We start from the raw sequence: 22,716 nt of genomic DNA, 5'->3' as shown, positions 1-22,716 counted from the left end.
ACTTTGTGACTCTAGCTGGATTGCCGTTAGTCCATTTCGGATTCTGAGATGACACATTTTAACTGCTCAACCTTTGGGGGATTTATGGTAGTCTTATTTTTATAACTTTCAGGGATTTTTAAAGTTTACCAAAACAATTTATTTATTAAGGTAGTGCGGTTTTGTGGGGATTTAAGGTAGCCTAATTTTAACCTGCACAACCTTTAGGGTTTTTGCAATAAGTTTATTTTTAACTTACCCATCTTTTAGGGGATTAACGGTAGTCTTACTTCAGGGGATTTTTAAGGTAGTCTAATTTGCAACTAAACAATTTTAAGGTAGCCTGTGCTACTTTGGGCGTTATTAAGGTAGTCTACTTATGTTGACAAAGAAAACCTCTGCAGGATTTTCAGCAGCTGTATATGAAAATTTACAATTGTGTATTGGTTTACATAATCTAATTTTAACCTGCACGACAATTGGGGTTTTTATACTACTCTTATTTTAACCCATACAGGTTTGGGGGATTTATGGTAGTCTTATTTTAACATGTAAGGGCATTTTTAATGTAGTTTCATTTTTACCCAAACATTTTTTTTTAACCTAGACAACTTTTGGGGCATTTACATATTTCATTAAACTTTGGGAGTTTGTCTAATGTTGACCAATGAAACTTGCGTGGCCTTATTTTAATTAAGATGGGCAATTTTGTGGGGACACAGCTTTGAGGACCCCCCGATATTTCTGTAAGTGGAAGACCCCGACTGACCTCCCCCGCAAGGTTTGGAGCACTGCGACCAGCTCTTCAGCGCCCACTCGTACGAATCCAATTCAGCCAGAAGAACGTTGTTGTTGGTGATGAGCGGCAGAAGGTCCTCGTGGATGATGTACTTGTACGTCAAGCTGATCTTGGCATCGTCTTCCCGGGGAATGACCTGCCAGTCGTTCAAGCCAAATCAACAAGAATGCGGAGAAAGCATCACGGAAGCGGACGTGTGTGTGCATGTGTGCACTCGCTGACCGACCAGCACTAAGATGCCTTCGTGCAGAGGGCCGGACGTCCGCAGGGTCTCCTTGCCGTCCTCCTCCAGGGTGTACTCCCATTGCAAACCGTTCTCAATGAAGGTTTTGGACTCGGCGTCTTCCATTTTCGCGTTGAGGATGAAGTTGCCCGTTACTTGATTCTTCACCGCTGTCGGCAAGAAAATCACAACCACCTGTCAGTTTTTGGAGAGAAATCGGTGAAGACGTCCGTGCGTCCGTTATGTACCCTAGTATGGAAGACCAAAATATATCATAAATATAATAATTCAAAAATTAAATACAAAAAAATAAACAAAGGGAAATCAAAACAACAAAAATATACATCCATAAATAAATAAGAGTAAAAATAAATACAAAAATAAAAAACGAGATAGAATTAAATAAAAATAAATGTGCGAATAAATACAAAAATAAATATGTAAATAGAATTATTTAAATATAAATCAAATATAAACGTTTTGTGATTAAACCAAATTGAACCTTTGAGGCTCTAAATTTTTATCCATTATATATATATATATATATATATATATATATATATATATATATATATATATATATAAACAAAAAATATACATCCATAAATAAAAGTACAAAAAAATATAAAAATAACCAAGACTAAAAAAAAATAAGTTAATGTGGAAATAAATACAAAAATATCTAAATACAATTAAATATAAACCAATAAATAAAAACGTTTGCGATTAAACCAAATACAATTGAACCTTTGAGGCTATCCAAAAACAAAACAAAAAATAGACATCCATAAATAAAAGTAAAAATAAATACACAAAAAACGACTCAAAAAATAAAAATTAATGTGGAAATAAATGCAAAAATAAATATGTAAATAGAACTAAATATAAATCAATAAATAAAAACATTTTGCGATTAAACCAGATACAAAGGAAACTTTGAGGCTATCCAATTTTTTTGTGATTGTGTAAAATATTTGGAAAAAGTTTTTTTTTGCCCCACCAGAAAAAGAACGTCTGCGGAAAAATTGTGAAGCCAATTGCTTTGTGAAGGTCATTTTAATGGACCAAGATCAGCTAAAGTAGCTCCTGACCTTTCCCAGGGAAAGGGAAAAAAATGCATTCATCCCAATAATCAACGGGCCATTGAAACGAAAAGCAAAGCAGCAGGTTGTCTCTTATGGCTTAATGGCAATTTTTTTCTCTCCTTCAATGGATTCATTAATAATTTTGCACAAATTACTGTCTCCAACGTTTCCATCGAACTTGTCGAAGGCAAGTCCCCCATAAGTGCGCTTTAAAACTCAATATGGCAGTGACATTCAAAACATAAAAGCTTCCCATCTCACCGATGACATGTGGGGACGTGTTGTTCTCCTCGATGACGATGTGCCGGGCGCCCGTCGGGATGTCGAACATTTTGAGCATCCCTGCCGACACACCACTTTTTCATTTCTTAACAATTTGACGACACTTCAATAAACTTTTCATAAACAACAAGCCTCCAAAGTGAAATGTCCAAAAATGTGTTTTGTTTTGACAAGGTCGCGAGCGGGTTTACCGTTCTTTTTAGGCGTCTTGGTGAGCGTCAGCTTGACGGTGCGACAGTGCGAGTTGTCGCCCTCGCACACGCCGCATTTGTCCTCCTCCTTGTACGAGCCTACCTCCTTGTCGCAGCCGACATGCTGCCCACAGGGGGAGAGCAAAGGCGGGGAGGTCAGCAAGGTCACAGAGCTTTGCGATTAGAGTCTAGACATGATGCCGTGGGAACAAAGAGCTCATCGGAGATGCTGCCGACCGAGTTCAAGTCAAAACAAACCGGCGGTTTGAAAAGTAACTTTAGTAACTTTACTGCTTGAGTTGAAAAGTAGTTTAGTTACTTTGCTGATTACGTGACTCAGTCAACTTTAACGATGATAACTTGATTCAGGAAGTTGCTTAATCACTTTACTGATGAATTTCTTGACAGTCATGGAAAAACATGCGATCCCCTATTCAAGAGTTGTGAAAATGTCAGATCCTGATGATCTGTTCACCAACTTTGATTATGTATTTGTAGGAATAAATTGTCACTTTGCAAAAAAACTGTCAAGTCAAGTCATCTTTCGTCAGATTACTTCACCGAAAGATGTAACACACTCGATGAGTCGCTATGTGGACGTTGTGTCACGCTTGCGCGAGCTCGCACGTACCAGACACTCCCCTCGGGCGCACACGCTGAAGTGGTCCGCGTAGCTGCAGCGGGTCCCGTCGTGCATCACCTGGTTCATGAAGACCACCTCGCCCGTCTCCTTGGACCTGCAGCTCAGCTCGCACTTGCGACTCTCTACCCACACCACAACAACAAAAACTTGAGCGTGCTTGGTGTGACATCAGCCTTTTTTTTCTTTTCTTTTTCTTTTTTTTTTTTTTTGCCGGCGCGGTTCTTACCGTCGGGGTGCTCGTGAGGCAGCCAGGTGTGCTTCTTGTTGTTGTGATACTTGTTGCTCCTCTGGAGGCACTGCTGAGCCCGGAAGTCCTCGTACGGGCCGGCGCAGTCCTCCGTGTTGCATATCTGGTAGTCGAAGCCGGAGCCGGTGCATTCATGGCCGCCGTAGGCCGGCCTGGCACAAACCGACACAAAACACGTGTACCAAGTCAGGTCAAGTCAAGTCATCTTTATTTTTTATAGTGCTTTCAAAGATTATTTCAGTTAACTAACGGAAAAACTAAAATTCAAAAAACAATTTCATTAACAAAATAAAATAAAAACTAAAATGCTTTTTAAAAAAACGAAAACTAACAAACTACATTATATGTTTACATAAACTATAATTATAGCAAAAAACGTCCTTCGTTTTAGTCTTTGGTAATTAATTTAATGCATGAGCCTTTGAGGATGGTTTTAAATGTAATTTTAAGTAGATTTATTTTGATATTAACCGGAAAAAGGATATTTGAAAGTGACGTCATCTAGCAGCAGCCAATAGAACAGCACCTTCAGATGATGTTGCTCCCATGGTGTTTTGTTTAATATTGCGCACAAGTAATACACATAAAAAAAAATAAAACTAAATCTAAATATTTAGTAAATGACTAAAACTAATAAAAACCAACAAAAGCACCCTGAAAACTAAAACTAACTCAGTTTAAAAAACAAAACTCAAAATGAAATAAAAACTAAGTAAAATGGGAAAAACTCCAAAACTATAATAACCCCGATGTGTACGCTATGTTCCATAGGAGACGGGGGTCGCGAACTTCCGGGCACCGGTGAGCGCGTGCCGGGAAAGACGTGCCAATTAACTCATTTGCTCCAAAAAAACGTATAAATACATTCTATTTTAAATATTACCAGTGTCCCAAAGACGTATTTATGTTTTGTTTTTGTTTTTTTATGGTCTTTGATGCAGCCTCTGAACCAGGGGTGTCAAACTCATGTTAGCTCAGGGGCCGCATGGTGGAAAATATATCATCAAGTGGGCCGTATCGGGAAAATAACGGTATATAACTTAAAAACAATTGCTGTCATTTATACACAGATTTTCTTGGACCAGCCCTAAATTATGGAGCTCAACTGTAATCATTGTTCCAAAAAATAACATGAATGCAAAAGGAACGCAGAAACACTTTGCCGGTATACGTTCTGAACGTGTTATATCGACCTGTTTTGCATATATATTGTTCCCAGAATGCATTGCGTGGCGCAGTTAATGATGTTTGACACCCCTGTTCTGAACTGAAGAGAATGTATGAAGCAATGGTAGTTTTTACAAAAACGGCCAACAGGTGGCAGCAGAGTATAAGAGCTCAATCAGGGCTATGTTGCAAGTTGCAACAAGCTCTTTTCCCCCCAGTTTTAAACAGATGTGCGAATAATGTTGAAACTTATCTATCTTCTAATGCTAATTGCTGCAAAAACGGAAACAGAGAAATATACTTTTTTTTTCCCTGATGAAAGACGAGACTAATCTTTCTTTTGGTAGGTTTCATGTTTTTATAGCAATAGAACGCAATATTCTGTGTGCCTTGCAATACCAGTCCAAATCCAGTAAAACAGCCGGGAGGTTGCTTCAGTCAAAATGGCTGGGGAGTGAATGAGGTAAACATGACGAGCAGCCTACAGTCATGTTCCTAAATAATTTGTCACGATGTTAAAACACAGGGTGGGCCACTCACGGGGGGTCGTTGCACTGCCGGCTGCGCGAGCGAACGCCGCCTCCGCACGTCCGCGAGCACGAGCTGAACTTGGACCACGAGCTCCAGCTGCCGTCGTGGCCTTGCGGCTCCTGGCTGGACCTCCAGATGCAGTGGCCTTTGAAGCACCACTTCACACGCACACGCATGCACAATGACAAGCGTTTAAGCGCACTACTGACCCATTTCCAGCCTCGACTTTCAGACTGGCTTCTAAAAGTAGCGGTTGTGTCAAGAAAAGAGCTTGAGATGCTGCCGCCAAACCAAAATGGCAAAGTAAAGTTTCAGCGTTTTTGGTTTTGTTGTCTAATCAAAAGCAAGCATCTCCATTTTGCTGACAGTTTTAACAATTAAAAAAACATGTTTAATTTGATTGTATAGCCAGATTTTGTAAAAATATTTTATAAGAAAATGATTGTGTGAAATTCTGTTTTCTGTTTTTTTTTTTTGGTCTTGTTTTTCTCAAAAAATAAAATTTTAGTTGCTTAATTTTAAAAATAAAAATGCATCTTAGTGGCATGTTTTTTGTTTTTCAAATTTCTTTTTATCTTCCTTTTTTTTCATCTTATTTGTATGGTTTTGAATAGGAACAACTTGTTAGTTTATAAATATGATAGAAATAAAATTAAAAATGTGTGTTTTTCAATAAAAATTTATTATTTTATTTTATTTGTTTTATTGGTCTACATTTCCTTTTTTATAATGGAAAGAAAGGATTAAAAACTTTTCTAAATATTTTTTACCCCCCCCCCCCCCCTTATAAAAATGACATTTTAATTCCATGTTTTGGATTTCTTTTTTTTTTCTTTTTAAAGTGGTGTTACTGTATTTGTTTTTTTTTACAGTAAAAACAAAAATGAAATTTAAAAAAAGTAACTATACTGTATGTATTGTTTTAAGAAAAACTTTTAAAAACTGCAATAAAAATTGTGATTTATTATGCTTTTTGTTTTACACATCAAAATACAAATATGTTTTTTTTTCAATACAAATGTATTTATCTATTCTGTTTTATTTTATTCATTTGTATTTTTTTAGGTTTAGAAATGTAAAATAAACTGCTGCAAGTTATACATCTTATTCCAATAAAATTTTAAAAATGTTTAATTTTTTGTTGTTTTTCCCACTAATAATTAGCAACAAAAAAAGGATCTTAGTATTTTTTTCTTTTTCAAATAAAAATAAAAATTAAATATGTGTGTTTTTCCACAGAAATGTATTTATTATTTTATCTATTTTCCATCCATTCTTTTTCTTAACCGCGTGCTCCTCACAAGGGTCGGGGGAGTGCTGGAGCCACTCCCAGCCGGCTTCGGGCAGTAGGCAGTGTACACCCTGGAGTGGTTGCCAGCCAATCGCAGGTCTACTTTGTTTTACTGTATTTATTGCTATACATTTCCTTTTTTTTTATCATGGAAAAAAATATATATATATTTTTTTCTTCCTACTAAAATAAAGCTCTTGTAAAAGTGACATTTTAATTCCATGTTTTGGATTTCATTAAAATAAATAAATAAATAAATGGTATTATACAAAACACAAATATGGAATTCAAAAAAAGTATTTATACTGTATGTATTGTTTTAAGAAATAAAGTATTTTAAAAACACTGCAATAAAAACGTGATTTATTATTGTGTTTTTTGTTTTTCAGGTTTTAATAGTTTCCCCCCCCCCCAATAGAAATGTATTTATTTTGTTTTATTTTATTTATTTGTATTTTTTTTAGGTGTAGAAATGTAAAATAAATTATTGCAAGTTATGTTATATCCAATAAAATAAAAAAAATGCCCGCTAAATATCAAAAATAAAAGTGGAGCGCTCTGTGTGGTTTTTTTTCTTCTTCTCCTCATTCCCAGCACAGTCAAATTTGCCAACATTTTCCCTCCCTCACCTTCCCAGGTGCGCATTCCGTTCCGTCCACCGGCGGGCCTTTTTTGGTTTTGCAGAAGTACTGGTTGTCAGGGTGGCTGCACCACAGCTGCTTACAGGGGTCGTACGTGCGGAACTGGAGGACAAAGCGGTGGCAAGTTTGCACGACGTCAAACAACATCAGACTGTTTTGTTTTTTTTGTCCTTACAGCCGTGCACATCTTGTAACCCACGCCAAAGTCAAAGCGGCACTGCTCGTCCATGGAGTAATTGATGCCGGGGAGCTCGGGAACTTTGGGCCACTTGTGCTCGAAGGGATCGTCCAGCAAGCAGTCGTAGGAGCTGAGAGGGTCGAAATGCAACAGCGTGTGACAAAAGGAACGGACCTTGGGGGGCAACGTGGGGGACGTACTGGATGTAGCGAGCGAGCTCCTGCTTGCTGCAGCGCGACCAGTGGTAGCGGTGGAAGGCGGCCTGGACCAACGGGGCCATGATGCTGCCCATGCCGGTCTCGTCGGCGCAGCGGTTGCCCTGCCCGTCGTGCTCCATTCCCAGCCTGCCACGCCAAAAAAAAAAAAAAAAAGCAATCAATCCATCTCTAAGCAGAAGACAGTGACTTTATCGGATTGACTGGCCTGGAAATTAGTGATTTTAGTGAACTAAAACTAACAAAAAAATAAACAAAAATTCAAAACCAATTTCATTAACAAAATAAAAAATGCTTTAAAAAAAAAAAAAAAAAAAAAAAAAAAAAAAAAAAAAAAAAAAACGAAAACTAACAAACTACATTTTATGCTTACAAAACTAAAATTATAATTATAGCAAAAATGTCCTTTTTAGTCTTTGGTAATTAATTCAATGTATGAGACTTTGGGGTTGATTTTAAATGTGATTATAAGTGCATTTATTTTAATATTAACTGGAAAAAGGACGTTTGAAAGTGTGTCACACAGAAGTGATGTCATCTAGCAGCAGCCAATAGAAAAGCACCTTCAGATGTCATCGCTCATGTTTTTGTTTTTTTAATATTGCATAGAAGTAAAACACATATTTTTAAAAACTAATACTTAAACTAAAACTAAGCATTAAATAAACTAATAAAAACTAACAGAACCACCATGAAAACTAATTAAAACTAACTCAATTTAAAAAAACAAAACAAAACGGAATAAAAACTAACAAAAAAAATGAAAATTTCAAAACCATCACAACCCCGGCACTCACACATGTCCGGTCTCGTGGGCGACCACGAAGGCGGAGGAGAATCCATCCTCGTGGTTGAGGGTGCAGCTCCTCAGCGGGTGGCACATTCCCGTCACCGGCGCGTAACCTGGCCAACGGCAAACACCGACGACATCAGGCTGTAGTCGTCACCTCAATTATGACACTCACCACCCTGATTGGCGTTATGACCGCAGGTAACCATGGAAACGCATCTTATTCGTTTGCAGCATGATGAGGTCCAGCTGGCCGTTACATACTTTTGTGTGCAATCACTGCAAAATGATGCGTTTTCTTTGAAATAATATACACCGTTCGCTCGTTTATCGTGGGTGTTACGTTCCAAAAGCTACCCTCAAAAATGGTAATTCGCGTTAATTGGAAAAAAAAATAAAACAAAAAATATTGTTCATCTTTTGCTTGTATGTTTCTCCATTTTGGTATGATTTTTACTCGATTATAAATGATTTTTTCATTCATCATGTTTTTTTTTTCATTTACATTCATTTTATTCCATTAAAAGTATGTTTTAAATTTTTTTTTTACTTATTACAGTATACAGCACAGTATTTTTTTTCATTTATTAGTGCTGTCAAACGATTAAAATTTTTAATCTGATTAATCACACTTTTTAATTTTGATTAATCACGATTAATCAGCTAAATTACTTGTGTAATATAAAATACCATAATATTTTGACATTAATGCATTTTATTATCTGAATGTCATTTGAAACATTGATTAAATGCATGTACGCAATTGCATGCATGCGTGTATTGCTCAAAACATAACAGCATCATATCAACTGGGTGCAATTCAGCAATTATTAAATAAAACAAATTACTTTTCTTTTATCTAAAGTCCCGTTGGGGTGTTTTTTTTAAAAGCAAAATTTACCACCGAGCAAATCAACTGGAGACACCCCGCTCATTTTGGAACAACAGGCGTAGGAAATGCCGTGCATTGACCTAATCATTGACCTGCGCAGCCTTTAATGTAACCATCCGCGGTTACGTTCAAGGGGTCAAGTGCGGTCGAAAAAAATAGTGCGATTAATCTTCGTTAATATGTGATTAATGCGACAATTTTCTGTGATTATTTCGGTGGGGAGCTGTGGGGGCCTGCCGGGCCTCGTTCTGCAGCGTTGGGCTCGGGGGTGCGGGCCGGGGTGGGGGCGGGGGTGTTCCGGGCTTCTGGGTTGCCTCGCCGACCGGTATCCGCCCGGGTGGCGTGGGGGTGGCCTTGGTGCTGCCGCAACTCGGGGGATTCCGGGGGGGCGGTGCTCGCTTTGCTGGGCCGCGGTTGACGGCTACTTTCTTTGGTGGTGGTCCTTATGCATGCCAGATCCATCACACCAGCATCTACTGAAATTCAAACAGAATTCGCCTCTCCCTCCCACTGCTCGTTGAATCAGTGGGTGCTGGTGTCTGTGGATCTCACTCTGCTTTATCTATCCTTCCCTCCTTCCTCTCTTTAGTTTTTCCTCTGGTCTCTTGAGATCTCCTCAATTTATTGGAAGTTTGAGGTTTCTGGGGTTGGCATAAGACTCTGGTTTTGTAACCACGCAGGAGGTGTTTGGTTGGTGCTGGATTTCACTTTGATGGACTGGATGTACTGGTTTCTGTGGATCTCACTGCCTCATCTCTTCTTCCCTCCTTCCTCTCTTTAGTTTTTCCTCTGATCTCTAAAGATCTCTTTAATTTGTTGGAATTTAGAGGCTTCTGGGGTTGGCGTAAGACTTTGATTTTGTAACCATGGGGAAGGCAGGAAGTGTTTGGTTCGTGCTGGATTTTACTTTGATTTATCTTTCTTTTCTTTTTATCTTTTCTGACCTTTTCTCTGGTCTCCTGACCGTTTGAACCTCACGACTCTGGCGAGACTCTGAAGTATCTGGTTAAGGTGAAGGGTAATGGGATTTTTATTAGGTTTTAGGTGAATAAATGAGTATAAATTTACACGTATTTGCACGCACGCACACACATATGCGCACGCACACACACACACGTGTAAAAAAAAAAAAAAAAAAAAAAAAAGAGAAACGATGATAAGACGTTGAATCGGTACGACTACCGAATGAACATTTCTGAGCTCTCTCTAAAAAAAAAAAAGAGGAAAGGTACGAATCCGCCGATGCCCATATGTCCCTGGTCGGACGTAGGGTTCGAGAGATACGGCCGCACAAAGACCAACAAAATAAACAAACCAAAAAGCACATTGTAAAAAAAAAAAAAAAAAAAAAAAAAGGGCACGAAAAATCTGCGAAACAGCGAGGCCGCAAAAGATGAACCCACGATAAACGAGGAAACACTGTATTTCAATATAATATTGAAAAACGTTTGATTCTTTGTATCGGAGTGTTTGAATGTGTGTTCATGCTCTAGCAACACAGCTTGCTGGACTTGAGCTTAACCTTAAGGCAAAGCCGTGGACAAACAAATGAACAGCTGACAAAGCACAAGCACCAGGACATCAATCAACTCGATCAAGAGGTGTGCAGTGATGCCGCTTCTGAGATGGTTTTTGGCATGCAGGTAAAAAAAAAGCAGAAAAAAAGCGAGACGGACAGAAAAGGCCAAAAGGGCTGAGCACCAACCAATGCCAGTGCAATGCTGAATTGCTGTCGGATGGATTGAGCGTGTGCGTGACAACAATGCAATTTCTTTTTATCCAGCAGGCGGATGAAAAGATTACAGGTGGAGGATGCAGACGTTCTGCCTTCGCACAGGAAAGCCACATTATGCTAATGATGCAGCAGCAGCAGCACAGTCAAAATATTTCACTTTTTTTTTTTTTTTTTTTTTTTTTACGAGGACAAATATGCTCTTTCACTAACAGAACACAAACAGTGACACTTTTTTTTTTTTTAGCTTGCTATGCGTGTAACCTACAAGATGAATGAATACCAAATAAGGTAACAAGCACCAAAATAACTATCAAACTAACTAGCCACATAAAATAAATAAATAAATAAATAAATTTGAAGACTAGCCGAATAAATGATGAACAGACAGACAAGCAAATTAAACTAAATAATTTTGACTGAACGTTAAACATTAACGCTATGCTCTGGCTAAAATGAGCTAACTAGTTGGCTGAATGAATAACTACTAACTAACAAGATCGCTAACTAAACCTGACAGTTTTGTCCTCTGGCTAGCTGAGCATTATGATCATGTCTGTGAAACAATATGCTAAGTAGTTCACTGATCAACAACAAGCTAGTTACATGATTAAATCATTGTTTTTTTATCATGCGCCAAATGTCATTATTTTATCTGCTAACTAACATGCTAATAAGTAGATTTGATTCAATGTTTTCACACTATATAGCTATGCTAAACAAATAGCTAACTACCTGACCAACCAATAAAACAAGCTAACTAAAAAGATAGCTAACTAAATAACTAAATTAGATTAAACGGTCTGGCAAGCTTCATTACAGTTTCATCTGCTCAACAGCTTGCTAAGTTGCTCAGTGATAACTAACAAGCTAACTAAATTTGATTAGACGGCAAAATCATTGGTCTTACATGGCTAACTTAAAAGTTTTAGTTAGCTAGCTAATGAGCTAGCTAGCTAACTAACATTTTTCTTCATAGTTTAAGATGCTAAACAATTTGCTAGCTCGACTAGCTAGTCTATCTAAATTTGTTTAGATTCGTTTCTTTTTAGCAACTTAATTTACAAATTTTAGTTAAGTATAGCTCACGAACAAATTAGTTTAATGTGATTCAATTATGCTTGGTTTAATCTTCTGGCTAACTAAACAGTTAATGACAAATGTGATCGGGGACGCGTGCTCAGGCGAATGTTTCAAACAGAGAGCAGGCGCCAACCCTCTCCCAAATTTCTCGGGAATGTCAGTCAGTTGTTCTGATTTTCATTTGAAGTCAGAACTGCCTGCTTAAAAGTTCCACTTGACAAGCCGGTGTAATGTCTATTTAGCGCGGGGCAGACCCCCACGGCCGGCAACGATCTTCCCCAAAATAGTTGCCCGGCGACGTCCCCGGTTGTTGTGATCACAACACGGCCGTCGCCAAGGCGACAGCAGCCCGGCAGGTAAAAACGTGAGCTCGCCTTCTAAAGATGACACGTGCGCTTGAAAAGATCACAAGTTCAGCTGCCAGACGTTCAACTTGAGCACAGAGGGAATTTTGTTGTCACTGGGCAGACTTGGGAACATGTACGATCCAAAATGTAGGACTGTACATACGCGTAGCGTGAAGGCTCACTTGTGCTTGTGCAAACAATTTCCTGTGAGATATAATTCTGATTTTTCACTCCATGCCAAAAATGTTGGACAATCCACTTTTTTTTTCTCACTGTTGAAGGAGGCGGGCGTCAAACGTCCAGTCCGGGGTTCCGGAGAGCTGCTCACTCAATTGACCGTTCGCTAAATGCCACGCTGCGTATACATTCACAAAAAGGTTATTTATTTTGGAAACAAACTGATATAGTTTGACAATTAAAAGTTTTATATTTTCAAGTCAAAAAGTTGGGTAATGTGTGTGTGACATAAATTCATACATATATATATATAGATAGATAGATAGATATAGTTTTTTTTTTTAAGATAAAAAGATTTGTATTTTTCTAGATAAAAAAAGATAAATAAGAGCTTTTTTTATACAAAAAGTATTTATTTTTTTTAGATAAAATTGTATAGTAGTCATACATTTTTTAAAGCTTTTTTTTTTAAGTATTTGGATTAAAAAATATTTTTTGGGGAGAGAAAACAGTACATGTTTGAGACAAAAATAAAGTGTTTTTTAAATAAAATGTTATATATTGAGATATGAATTCCTATATCTGGATATTTACAAGAAAGAAAGTTACAATTTTTTTTAGATAAAGAGTGTTTTTGAGATAAATGTAGTAAAATATATTTTTAGATAAAATTGTACATTTTCAAGATGAAGAGTCATACTTTTTTTTAAGCTTTTTTTTTTTTATTAAAAGTATGTTTTAGATTAAAAAGTAAATAGTTTTTTGGGAGAAAAAGTACAATTTTGAAAAAAATGAATTTTTAGATAAAATGTTATATTATTCTTGAGATATGAATTCCTATATATGGATATGTACACAGTCATTTTTTTTGTCCTCTGTTTTTGCGCTAAACGTAGTATTTTTTATATAATTATTTTTTATTAAACTTGTGTATTTTTTAAGGTAAAAAATGTGGTTTTGATATAACGTTTTTAGATTAAAATATAATATTTTTTGGGAGAAGACAGTACATGTTTGAGACAAAAATAAAGTGTTTTTTAGATAAAATGTTATATATTCTTGAGATACGAAGTCCTATATGGATATTTACAAGAGTTACATTTTTTTTTTCAAGATAAAAAGTCTGTTTTTGAGATAAACGTAGTATTTTTTGATAGTTTTTTTTTTTTTTAAATTAAACTTGTGTATTTTCTAAGGTTAAAATAAATGGTTTTGAGAGATAATGTCATATTTTTATAACAGAAAACTCTCAATATTTTTTTTAGGTAAAATTATGAGATTTAAAAAAAAATACAATTAAAATTAAAAAATGTTTAAAGCTAAGAGTCATGTTTTTTTTTATACAAAAGTATATTTTTTTTTATTAAACTTGTGTATTTTTTAAGGAAAAAATATGGTTTTGAGATTTTTTATAGCAGAAAATTTTCAATGTATAGTTTTTTAGGTAAAAATATGAGATTTAAAAAAGTCACAATTAAAAGTAGTATTTTTTAAGTTAAAAATAATGCGGGGTTTTTTTTTAGAAAAAAAAAATCTTATTTTTGTGATACAAGTTATATAAATATATAAATATACAAGTATATACAAGTATATTTGGAGCTAAAAATTGCTCCATTTTACATCTTGATGCGTTAGCGAAAGGTCAATGTTGAAGTGGGCCGCAGGACAGCAAAAGGTCGTCCGTCCCCCTTGGACCTTACCTAGGCTCCACTTGATGCCAGCCCCTTGTGAAGGCAAGCAGTCAGTCTGCACAGGCCTCGATCGAGAGGGGAATACAGTACCTTGCATACCTGCGGGGCCAAAGTCTTGCCTGGTGAGGAAGATGGCGTGGTCGTGGTAGTCGGCGTGGTCCGGGTCGGCGCGCTGTTGCGTGTTGGCCCAGCGGCACACCTGCTCCAGGCTGCGCGACGGGTTGCCGCGCTCAATCAGGTTGATCGACTGCGCCCGCACAAAAAAACAAAAAACAAAAAGAAGTTATGACAACTTCACAACAAACAAACAAAGTATATCTTCATTCATTCATTTCTTTAGCCAAGCGCGATGCAATTCCAGGAGAATTATTTTAAGTATTTTTTTGGCATATAAAGTGTAATTGCATTATAAAGTGTATTGCATAATAAAGTGTAATTGCATTCCACTACAGTAGGTGGCAGTGCACATTACTTACTCGACTGATGTTGTGTAATTGTTATTTGGTTTTGTTTAGTCATTAAACAATAACCAGTTAATAAAGAGTCATTGGAATTTTTTTTCCAGTAAACGTATATAAATAAATATAAATAATTGATAGAATAATCTAAATTATTAATAAATTTGAGAACTATCTTAAAGAGTCTGAAGTGTGTAAAAATTTGTCTCCTTCTCAAGTCGCAGGAGCCTTGCAGCGTTAAGTCACCGAAAGATTGCAAGTTTGAAAATTGTTTATTGTAGGGCTGCACAATATATCGAAACAATATTTATATGAAATATTGGCCCATGTAATATGCATATCGCAAAGTCATGCATTAAGTTTTATATGGAATTTTTTATGCTTTTGTCTGAATTTGACCAGTCAGATGCTAACTAAAATGTGCACTGCCATCCAATAGTTGATTATCAAGAGGTAATTACAATTAATGAAGAATACATGGAGGTTGCTTATTTTGCTACATGAAAAAGAATTTATTTCATTGGATAATGTCATTTTTTTTAGGTACATGTTAAAAATTGCCATAATATCAGCAACTGTATCGCATGTTTTTCCAATATTGTGCAGCCCTAGTTTATTGTGTGTCAAAATCGATAGCTGTAATAATTTGGTGCAGATGTAAACACTATTGATAGCTTTTTTGTTTTATTTCATTCGTTGCAATCAATCAATTACTGGGTCGATTATTTAGTGACATGTATTTAATTCATGTTCAATAATTCCAAAATCAATTTTAGTACAACTACGGCTTAAGGAATGACACAAATATTACAGCACTTGTCTCAGCCTTTGAGTGAAAACGTGCGTGCGGTACAGTGCGGCAGGAGCAGAAAACTTGACGAATAGAAATTGGCAAGCAAGGATATTTCCACAAAAAGCAGACGTCACTGGTGCCTTTGAAATCCCGGATGAGCCTCGCAAACTGTTTGGGATCCACAACAACAACGAGAAGCGGAAAAAGTGAAGGCAGCTGCTGAGGCAATCGTGAGTGAATGGTGAGTGGGAGGAGGCGTGGAGGTGTTTGTTGGACAGGTTGGAGCGCATCGCAATTTGGCAAACAAACAGTGTTCTGCTTTGACAACGGGCGGCAGGAAACGTTTTGATTTCTGTAGCGCAGCTCAACTCCGGTCGATACATTCGATCGCTCGGCTTCCTGCTCGTAGTTGCACGACATGAAAAATGGCACATTTGCATGCCAATGAGGACACAAATTAATCATGTATTTTCTGCACTGTAAACTTGAAATGATTTTGCTTTTGAATAAACGGATGAACATTAAAAATGTGTTTTTAATCTAATTCAATCGATTAATCCAATCAAAATAATTGACCAATTAAAGGATTATTCCAATCTTGTTTAGTTGCAGCCCTAAACCAAAATATATGATTCTGTCTGATGCAAATCGACGGCTAACGGAAAAGAACATCCAGGTTGAAACTTTTTGTGCAAAACGCTGCTTGAACAGACAATGATGAAAAACGGATCCCCAAACCCAACAATAGTGAAAAGCCATGATGATGCTCCTTATAATTGCCATGAAAAGAAAAAAAAATCCTAATACCAACAAGCAGGGATTTAATAATGGTCGAATAACGAGATCATTTAAAAAAACATTAAAAAAAAAAAAAAAAAAAAAAAAAAAAAAAACAGCAACTAGCCGAATTCTGTAATGCTGAACCACAAAACCTACAGAAGTCCATACAAATACAATTTAACAATTTATTAGTATTATTATTATAATCATCATTATCATCATCATCAGCAGCAGCAGCATCATTATCAACATCATCATCATCATCATTATTACTATAACAAATTTCTCAAATTAGGCTGCACGTCATCCAGTCGAGCTGAGTGATGCCTGGCATATTTGTGGCACAAAGTGGTACTACATCTAAGGTACACAACTCGCAATTCGGAACTTCCTTGCATCCTCTAATAAGCAACATTTTAAAAATCTACCATGAACCGTAATATAGCAGCCATCCACTAAATATTTTCCAGAATTTTTTATTTGAGCTGGGAAAAAAAACAAAAAAAAACCCTGAATATTTCAACCCTGAATATTTTTTTATCGACGACTTTTGACTTGTGTGTCAAAGCAGAGATTCTTGATTTATTTCACCAACTCAAATCATATCAAGTGTGACAATGACTAATATCAATCGAATAACCTTTCAGCGATATTTGAGCTCTGTGCTTAGTTAAGACGAGTCTAACTCAATTATCACCGTCGCGACGCGTTAGCGTGCAGCTGCCGTCATGCTAAAGTTAGCATTATGACAGCACGTGTTTACACTCAAAGGACGCTTTCCATATCATCGTCGCCCATGAAAATTAAACAGTGGACCTTTGCTATTACCAAGTGACCTGTAAAATTATCATTTACTACCTTCCTATTCGGTGATAGTCACCATTTTTTGTGGTCTTACCTGTCGATAGCCGACCATGATCATGCGCACCAGGACGATGTTGATGTTGGCTCCCAAAGATTCATCGTGGTAAATTTCATCAACCTGGAAAGACAAACAGGATTGAATGATTTCATTATTTTATTGACACAAACTAAATTTCAATTCTGGATTATGGTCACGTGATCTACGGACAGCCACTCAAACCATGTTTCTTGTTTGTGTCCTTTTGGATGTCATTCCAAATGAGAATTTTCAAGATTCAAATCAAGCTTTGAAATGAAATTTGAAGGCTTGCCTCATCTGGTGCTGATATGCTGGCAAGGCGCCAGCGCAACAAGTGAGGTTATGCAGTGGGTGGGTTTGACCCAGAAATGTGTCAGCTGCTGCAGGCTTTATGACGCTGCGGTATGCGCAACACGCGGTGCCGCCGTTCCTGCCCCGCTGTGACGTTCATGAGTTTTATTTTGGACAAAAGGTCGCTGGCGACATGTAGTGAAGCTAAATGGAGGCTTGACTCTGTCGTTTCAAGAAATGTTCACAAAAGTCAACTTGAACTCGAAATTTGAATTTCAGGCGTTTCCAAAATGTTTCCGTTTGCTTTGAAAGAATGAAGATGCCACTGATAATTTATGACCCCATTTTTGACCCACAGTTGGGTCAAATTAACCCAAGTAGACGATATGACCTTTTTTTTGGTTTGTTCTATAGAAAATGACAATTTTGGACCCAAAGTTGGGTCAAATTACCAAGTAGACGATATGACCAATTTTTTGGGGTTGTTTTATACAAAATGACTCAATTTTTGACCCAATGTTGGGTCAAATTAACCCAAGTAAAGGATATGACTTTTTTTTTCTTTTTATACAAAATGACCCAATTTTTGACCCAAAGTTGGGTCAAATTAACCAAAGAAGACGATATAACCCAATTTTATGGGGTTGTTTTTAGTGTTGTTCCGATACCGATACTGGTATTGGCAGAGGCACCAATACTGCATTAAAACAGTGGTATCGGTGACTACCAACAAGTAACATGCCGATACCATTAATTCCAACTCTAATATAGGACTTTGGATGCAGCATCTTGTGTCTTGCTCGTGCACAACATTCAACTGATATGTTACATGTTCACTGCATACCGATCTAAGATATCCTATTGGCCCTTGAATGCTCTGAACCAATAGCAGGACAGCTTTTTCATGTTGAGGAAAAAAATAACCTTAGGTATCGGTATGGTATCGGCTGATACTGCAAAGCTGGGTATCTGAATCAGTATCGGGGGCCAAAAAACGATATTGGAACAAACACTAGTTGTTTTATACAAAATGACCCAATTTTTGACCCAAAGTTGGGTCAAATTAACCCAAGTAGACAATATGACCCAATTTTTTTGGAGGGGTTATACAAAATGACCCAATGTTGGGTCAAATTACCAAGTAGACGACTGACTTTTTTTGGTTTGTTATATACAAAATGACCCAATTTTTTACCCAAAGTTGGGTCAAATTACTAAGTAGACGATATGACCAATTTTTTGGGGTTGTTTTATACAAAATGACCCAATTTCTGACCCCAAGTTGGGTCAAATTAACCCAAGAAGACGATATAACCCAATTTTATGGGGTTGTTTTATACAAAATGACCCAATGTTGGGTCAAATTACCAAGTAGATTATGTGACTTTTGTTTTTTGTTTGTTTTATGAAAAAATGACCCAATTTTTTACTCAAAGTTGCATCAAATCAACCCAAGTAGATGATCAGTCAACTGGTGACCTATTTGTTTTTTTGTCAATTTCATTCACCAATACGCACTCCGCTGAAATTGAAAAGGAGAAACAACTGTTTTGTTCCTCGTGAAAGACTTCCAAGGCAATTTTGCGAGGCGTGTCAACGAGCGATGTTTATTAGTCGGGCTGAGCTGGACAATGACATTTCAATTTCCACGCGGATCGGATACGGGTCAGCACCCCGGGCCCCGAGGCAAAGTCAAGCTTTAGTCGATTAACCGCTGGATTGTCTTTTTGACAGGCATCAACATCTGCATGCACTCGCTAAATCGGAGACTCACAATTGACACGGCCGGAATCCAATTTTCGTCTGCTCCCTGTCCTATTCAAACATCAGACCTGCCATCAAGGAAAAAAAGCCTCAAAGCTGGGTTATCTTAACATTTTATGGGTTGTTTGAAACAAAATGACCCCATTTCTTAACCAAAATTGTGTCACATTAACCCAAGTAAACGATCTCACCCAATTTTTTTTTTTTTTAAAATACAAAATAACCTCATTTTTTTTCCCCCAAAGTTGGGTCAAATTAACCCAAGTAGAGGATATGACCCAATTTTATAGGTTAGTTCATACAAAGTGACCCAATTTTTAAGTTGGGTCAAATTAACCCAAGTAAACAATGTGACCCAATTTTATGGGTTGTTTTATACAACATGACCCCATTTTTGACCCAGAGTTGTGTTAAATTAACCCAAGTAGACGATACAACCAAATTTTTGGGTTGATTTATACAAAAGTAAACATCCATCCATCCATTTCCTTAACCGCTTACTCCTCACATGCTGGAGCCTATCCCAGATGGCTTCGAGCAGTAGGTGGGGTACACTCTGAACTGGTTGCCAACCAATCACGGTCCAACTAAACAATCTGACCTAATTTCCTGGGTTGTTTTATACATAATGACCTAATTTTTTACCCACAGTTGGGTCAAATTAACCCAAATAAAGAATCTGACCTATTATTATTAGTTAGTTGTTTTACACAAAAAAAAACAACAACCCTTGCTTGACTCAAACTTGCGTCAAATAGACCCAAGTAGATAATCAGTCCATTTTTGACCTATTGTTGGGTGTTTGTTTTCTTAAGAGTGCAAGCCCATCTGTAAGGTTTTGTGGAAATCAGTTTGCCAAGACTTGAGTCAAACAAACATGCAGACCTAGATTGGAATTCGGTAGAACGCAGACCTCGTCTTTGGCTGAACGAGACCTGAATATTTGCGATAGTCCAAAGTCCAACAGTCGTCTGGTATTTAACTTTTAAAGGGGGACCCAAGCAAATGCTGAAGTTGCAGATGATTCCTTTTCCCCGCCTCCAGATGTAAGTTCCTGGTCTGTCCTCCTCAGGGGCCATGTGCAGCAGGATAATTGCAAAGCCAGGAGGAACACACATGTACAAACACACACACACCCGGGGCAGGAATCCACCTCCAAATGAGAGAAGCAGCTGCGGGCCGCAGGCGAAAGCGAGCGAGCGAGCGAGAGCGTCCCTGGCTTGTAGACGCGGCGTCACATCGCGCGCGGCTGCAACAACGGGGCCATTGTACGCTCACTCAGGCACCTCGCCGGCCACCTTGGCCTCGCGCAGACAGGATGTTCAGTCATCAATCCCTCGGGGGTTGGAGAGATCCTCCAGGTGGTACAACGGCCGCCCGGGAGGAGGCGGGGCCAGCTCTTGTAGCTTACAAGCTGACATTTGACATGATTCTTCCACAAAATTCCGTTTGGGATTAAACATATATATGTTTGCTTATCAGCAGTGGTGGGCAGTAGTGCTGTCACTATAAAATATTTTTAGAATCTATGTATCTATTCAAACGATTAATCTGTATTAGAAAACCATTCTTTCCCTGATTACTGTTTATTAACCAGCGATTGGTGTTTATTTCATACTTCTTATTTATATAGCGATTAAAAAAAAAAGAAAAAAAAAAAAAGAGGGATTTATGTACTATGTTAGCGGTTTGGTAATTATTTTCCAAAGTAAAAACAGATGTTTGCAAATGTCTTATTTTGATTCAACACAGAAGATAGTCAGTCGACAGAAGTCATTGAACAATTGCTGTTGATATGCTGAAATCAGAGTGTTTGGACAATTTTGAAATAAAAAATGTCTCCAGATGATTACTTGATTATTAAAACAGTTGTCGATTAATTTAATACTCGCTTATTCGACAAGTAATCAATTAATTTTGACAGCTCTTGTGGGAAGTCACAAAATACTAATGCTCTGTTATTTTGACAAACATGAAGCTAGCTGGAGAGAGAAACGTCAACATATTCAAACAGAATATGTATATATATGTTAGGAGTGTTCTGATTATGGCTTTATGTTGTCAATTCCGATATCAATCATCAAAGTGTCAGTTCGGCCCATTCTGATCACATGGATTAGCTGCACATTTTCCAATTTTAGAACTGCTCACTAACGATAATTAAAATAATCGTCATGTTATTGTCAGTAAATAAATGATTGTTTGGCCATCAAACCCCCTTTTACAGTCTTTCTTCCACTGCTGATAACGAGAATGTTAAAACGATGGAAACAAACTTTTTTTTCTGGTACTTACACTGTCACTTCTTATATGTGGGCGTTTTTTTTTTTTTTTTTGAGAGAGCTAATGTTTTATTCATTCAGCGTGAGTTTGCACTCTTTAATTCACCTGAAATTATGTATTCATATTATATTAATATTTATTTATATTATTATATTATGACTAATTTTATTATTATTAATACTATATTATTTATTTTTATTTATATAGTATATAGTATTATATAGTAATATTTATTTATATTTATTTATATATATTATATTATATTTATATTATATTATTATTTATTTATTTATATTATTTTTATTATATTGACTAATCATTTTTTAAATTTCTATTATTTTATTTAGATATTTAGATATATTTGTATATTATGTATTTATATATTAATATTTATTTATATCATTTTTATTATATTATGAATAATTATTTTTTATGAACTGATTTATTATTATTATTATTATTATTATTATTATATGATCAGTTTTATCATAGATTATGGTGGATTTATTACCTGAGCAATATATCGCTAATTGTGGTATCGTCATACCGTGAGATAATGGCTATTGTGAGCCTTGTATCGCATATCATGTCGTATCGTGAGGTAGCCAGAGGTTCCCACCCCTGGTCGACTCTTTAATTGGGCCGCTGCGGCTTATCAGACCACCGCGAGGGTTGTGGCTGGTAACTGTTACCGAGTGAAACCGGCGCCCTGTGAAAATCTGACTCGAGGGATTTGGAACACGTAAGGAGATTATGGTGGTAGGAGCTGCTGGAGTCCGTAATGAATGCGCTGAAGATTTTTCTTTTTTCAACCTCTCCTCTAATCCATAAACAGTATGGAGGAAAAAAAATAGCGGAGGTTGTGTTTGTGAAAAGTGACTTACGATGTTCATGAGCGTCAGCACGTAGTTCTGGACATGCTCTTTGCCGTGGAATCGCACCACCGAGTCGTCCACGGCGAGGAGCACCTCCATGTTGTAGTCATCCTCCTTGGCGTGCCGCCGCTTGCGTTCCGGGTCCGGCACTTTGCGCGTCAGCAAATTCAGCGCCGCCGGGAGCGCTGCGATCCCAAAGTCAGACACTGCGATTGAGAGCAGGAAGAAGGAAAAAAAAAAACTCGAGTCATAAATTCAGTCGTTTATTGCAATGGACTTAACATTACATTGACAGTTAAAAAAATAAAAATAAATTAAGGAAATCCCTAATCTTTATTTAATTTTATTTACATTTATTAAGTTTTCAATTGTAAGGAGAGTGCTACTCTATGTAGCTAGCTCTAA

General features: G+C 37.1%; 1 protein-coding gene across 2 annotated transcripts in view; it reads right to left on the bottom strand.

Moving 5' to 3' along the window:
- The window catches only part of adamts14 (ADAM metallopeptidase with thrombospondin type 1 motif, 14), a 43,967-nt gene that overhangs the window by 3,408 nt on the left and 17,843 nt on the right, over positions 1-22,716 (bottom strand). Inside the window, exons 5-18 of one of the 2 annotated variants that reach the window (XM_077501982.1) lie at positions 22,321-22,517; positions 17,114-17,197; positions 14,275-14,431; positions 8,270-8,375; positions 7,458-7,601; positions 7,255-7,387; positions 7,068-7,181; positions 5,157-5,305; positions 3,429-3,601; positions 3,191-3,324; positions 2,560-2,683; positions 2,348-2,428; positions 1,005-1,171; positions 749-914 (exon numbers count right to left, since the gene is read on the bottom strand). In XM_077501982.1, the coding sequence (XP_077358108.1) occupies positions 749-914; positions 1,005-1,171; positions 2,348-2,428; positions 2,560-2,683; positions 3,191-3,324; positions 3,429-3,601; positions 5,157-5,305; positions 7,068-7,181; positions 7,255-7,387; positions 7,458-7,601; positions 8,270-8,375; positions 14,275-14,431; positions 17,114-17,197; positions 22,321-22,517 (1,929 nt within the window). The remainder of the gene's footprint in view (positions 1-748; positions 915-1,004; positions 1,172-2,347; positions 2,429-2,559; positions 2,684-3,190; positions 3,325-3,428; positions 3,602-5,156; positions 5,306-7,067; positions 7,182-7,254; positions 7,388-7,457; positions 7,602-8,269; positions 8,376-14,274; positions 14,432-17,113; positions 17,198-22,320; positions 22,518-22,716) is intronic. The other variant, XM_077501984.1, reaches the window with a different exon arrangement.

The sequence above is a fragment of the Festucalex cinctus genome, chromosome 17, assembly GCF_051991245.1.
Source record: "Festucalex cinctus isolate MCC-2025b chromosome 17, RoL_Fcin_1.0, whole genome shotgun sequence".
Taxonomy (NCBI): Eukaryota; Metazoa; Chordata; class Actinopteri; order Syngnathiformes; family Syngnathidae; genus Festucalex; species Festucalex cinctus.
The sequence above is the reverse complement of the archived record's forward strand: the minus strand, read 5'-3'. Positions and strand labels throughout refer to the sequence as shown.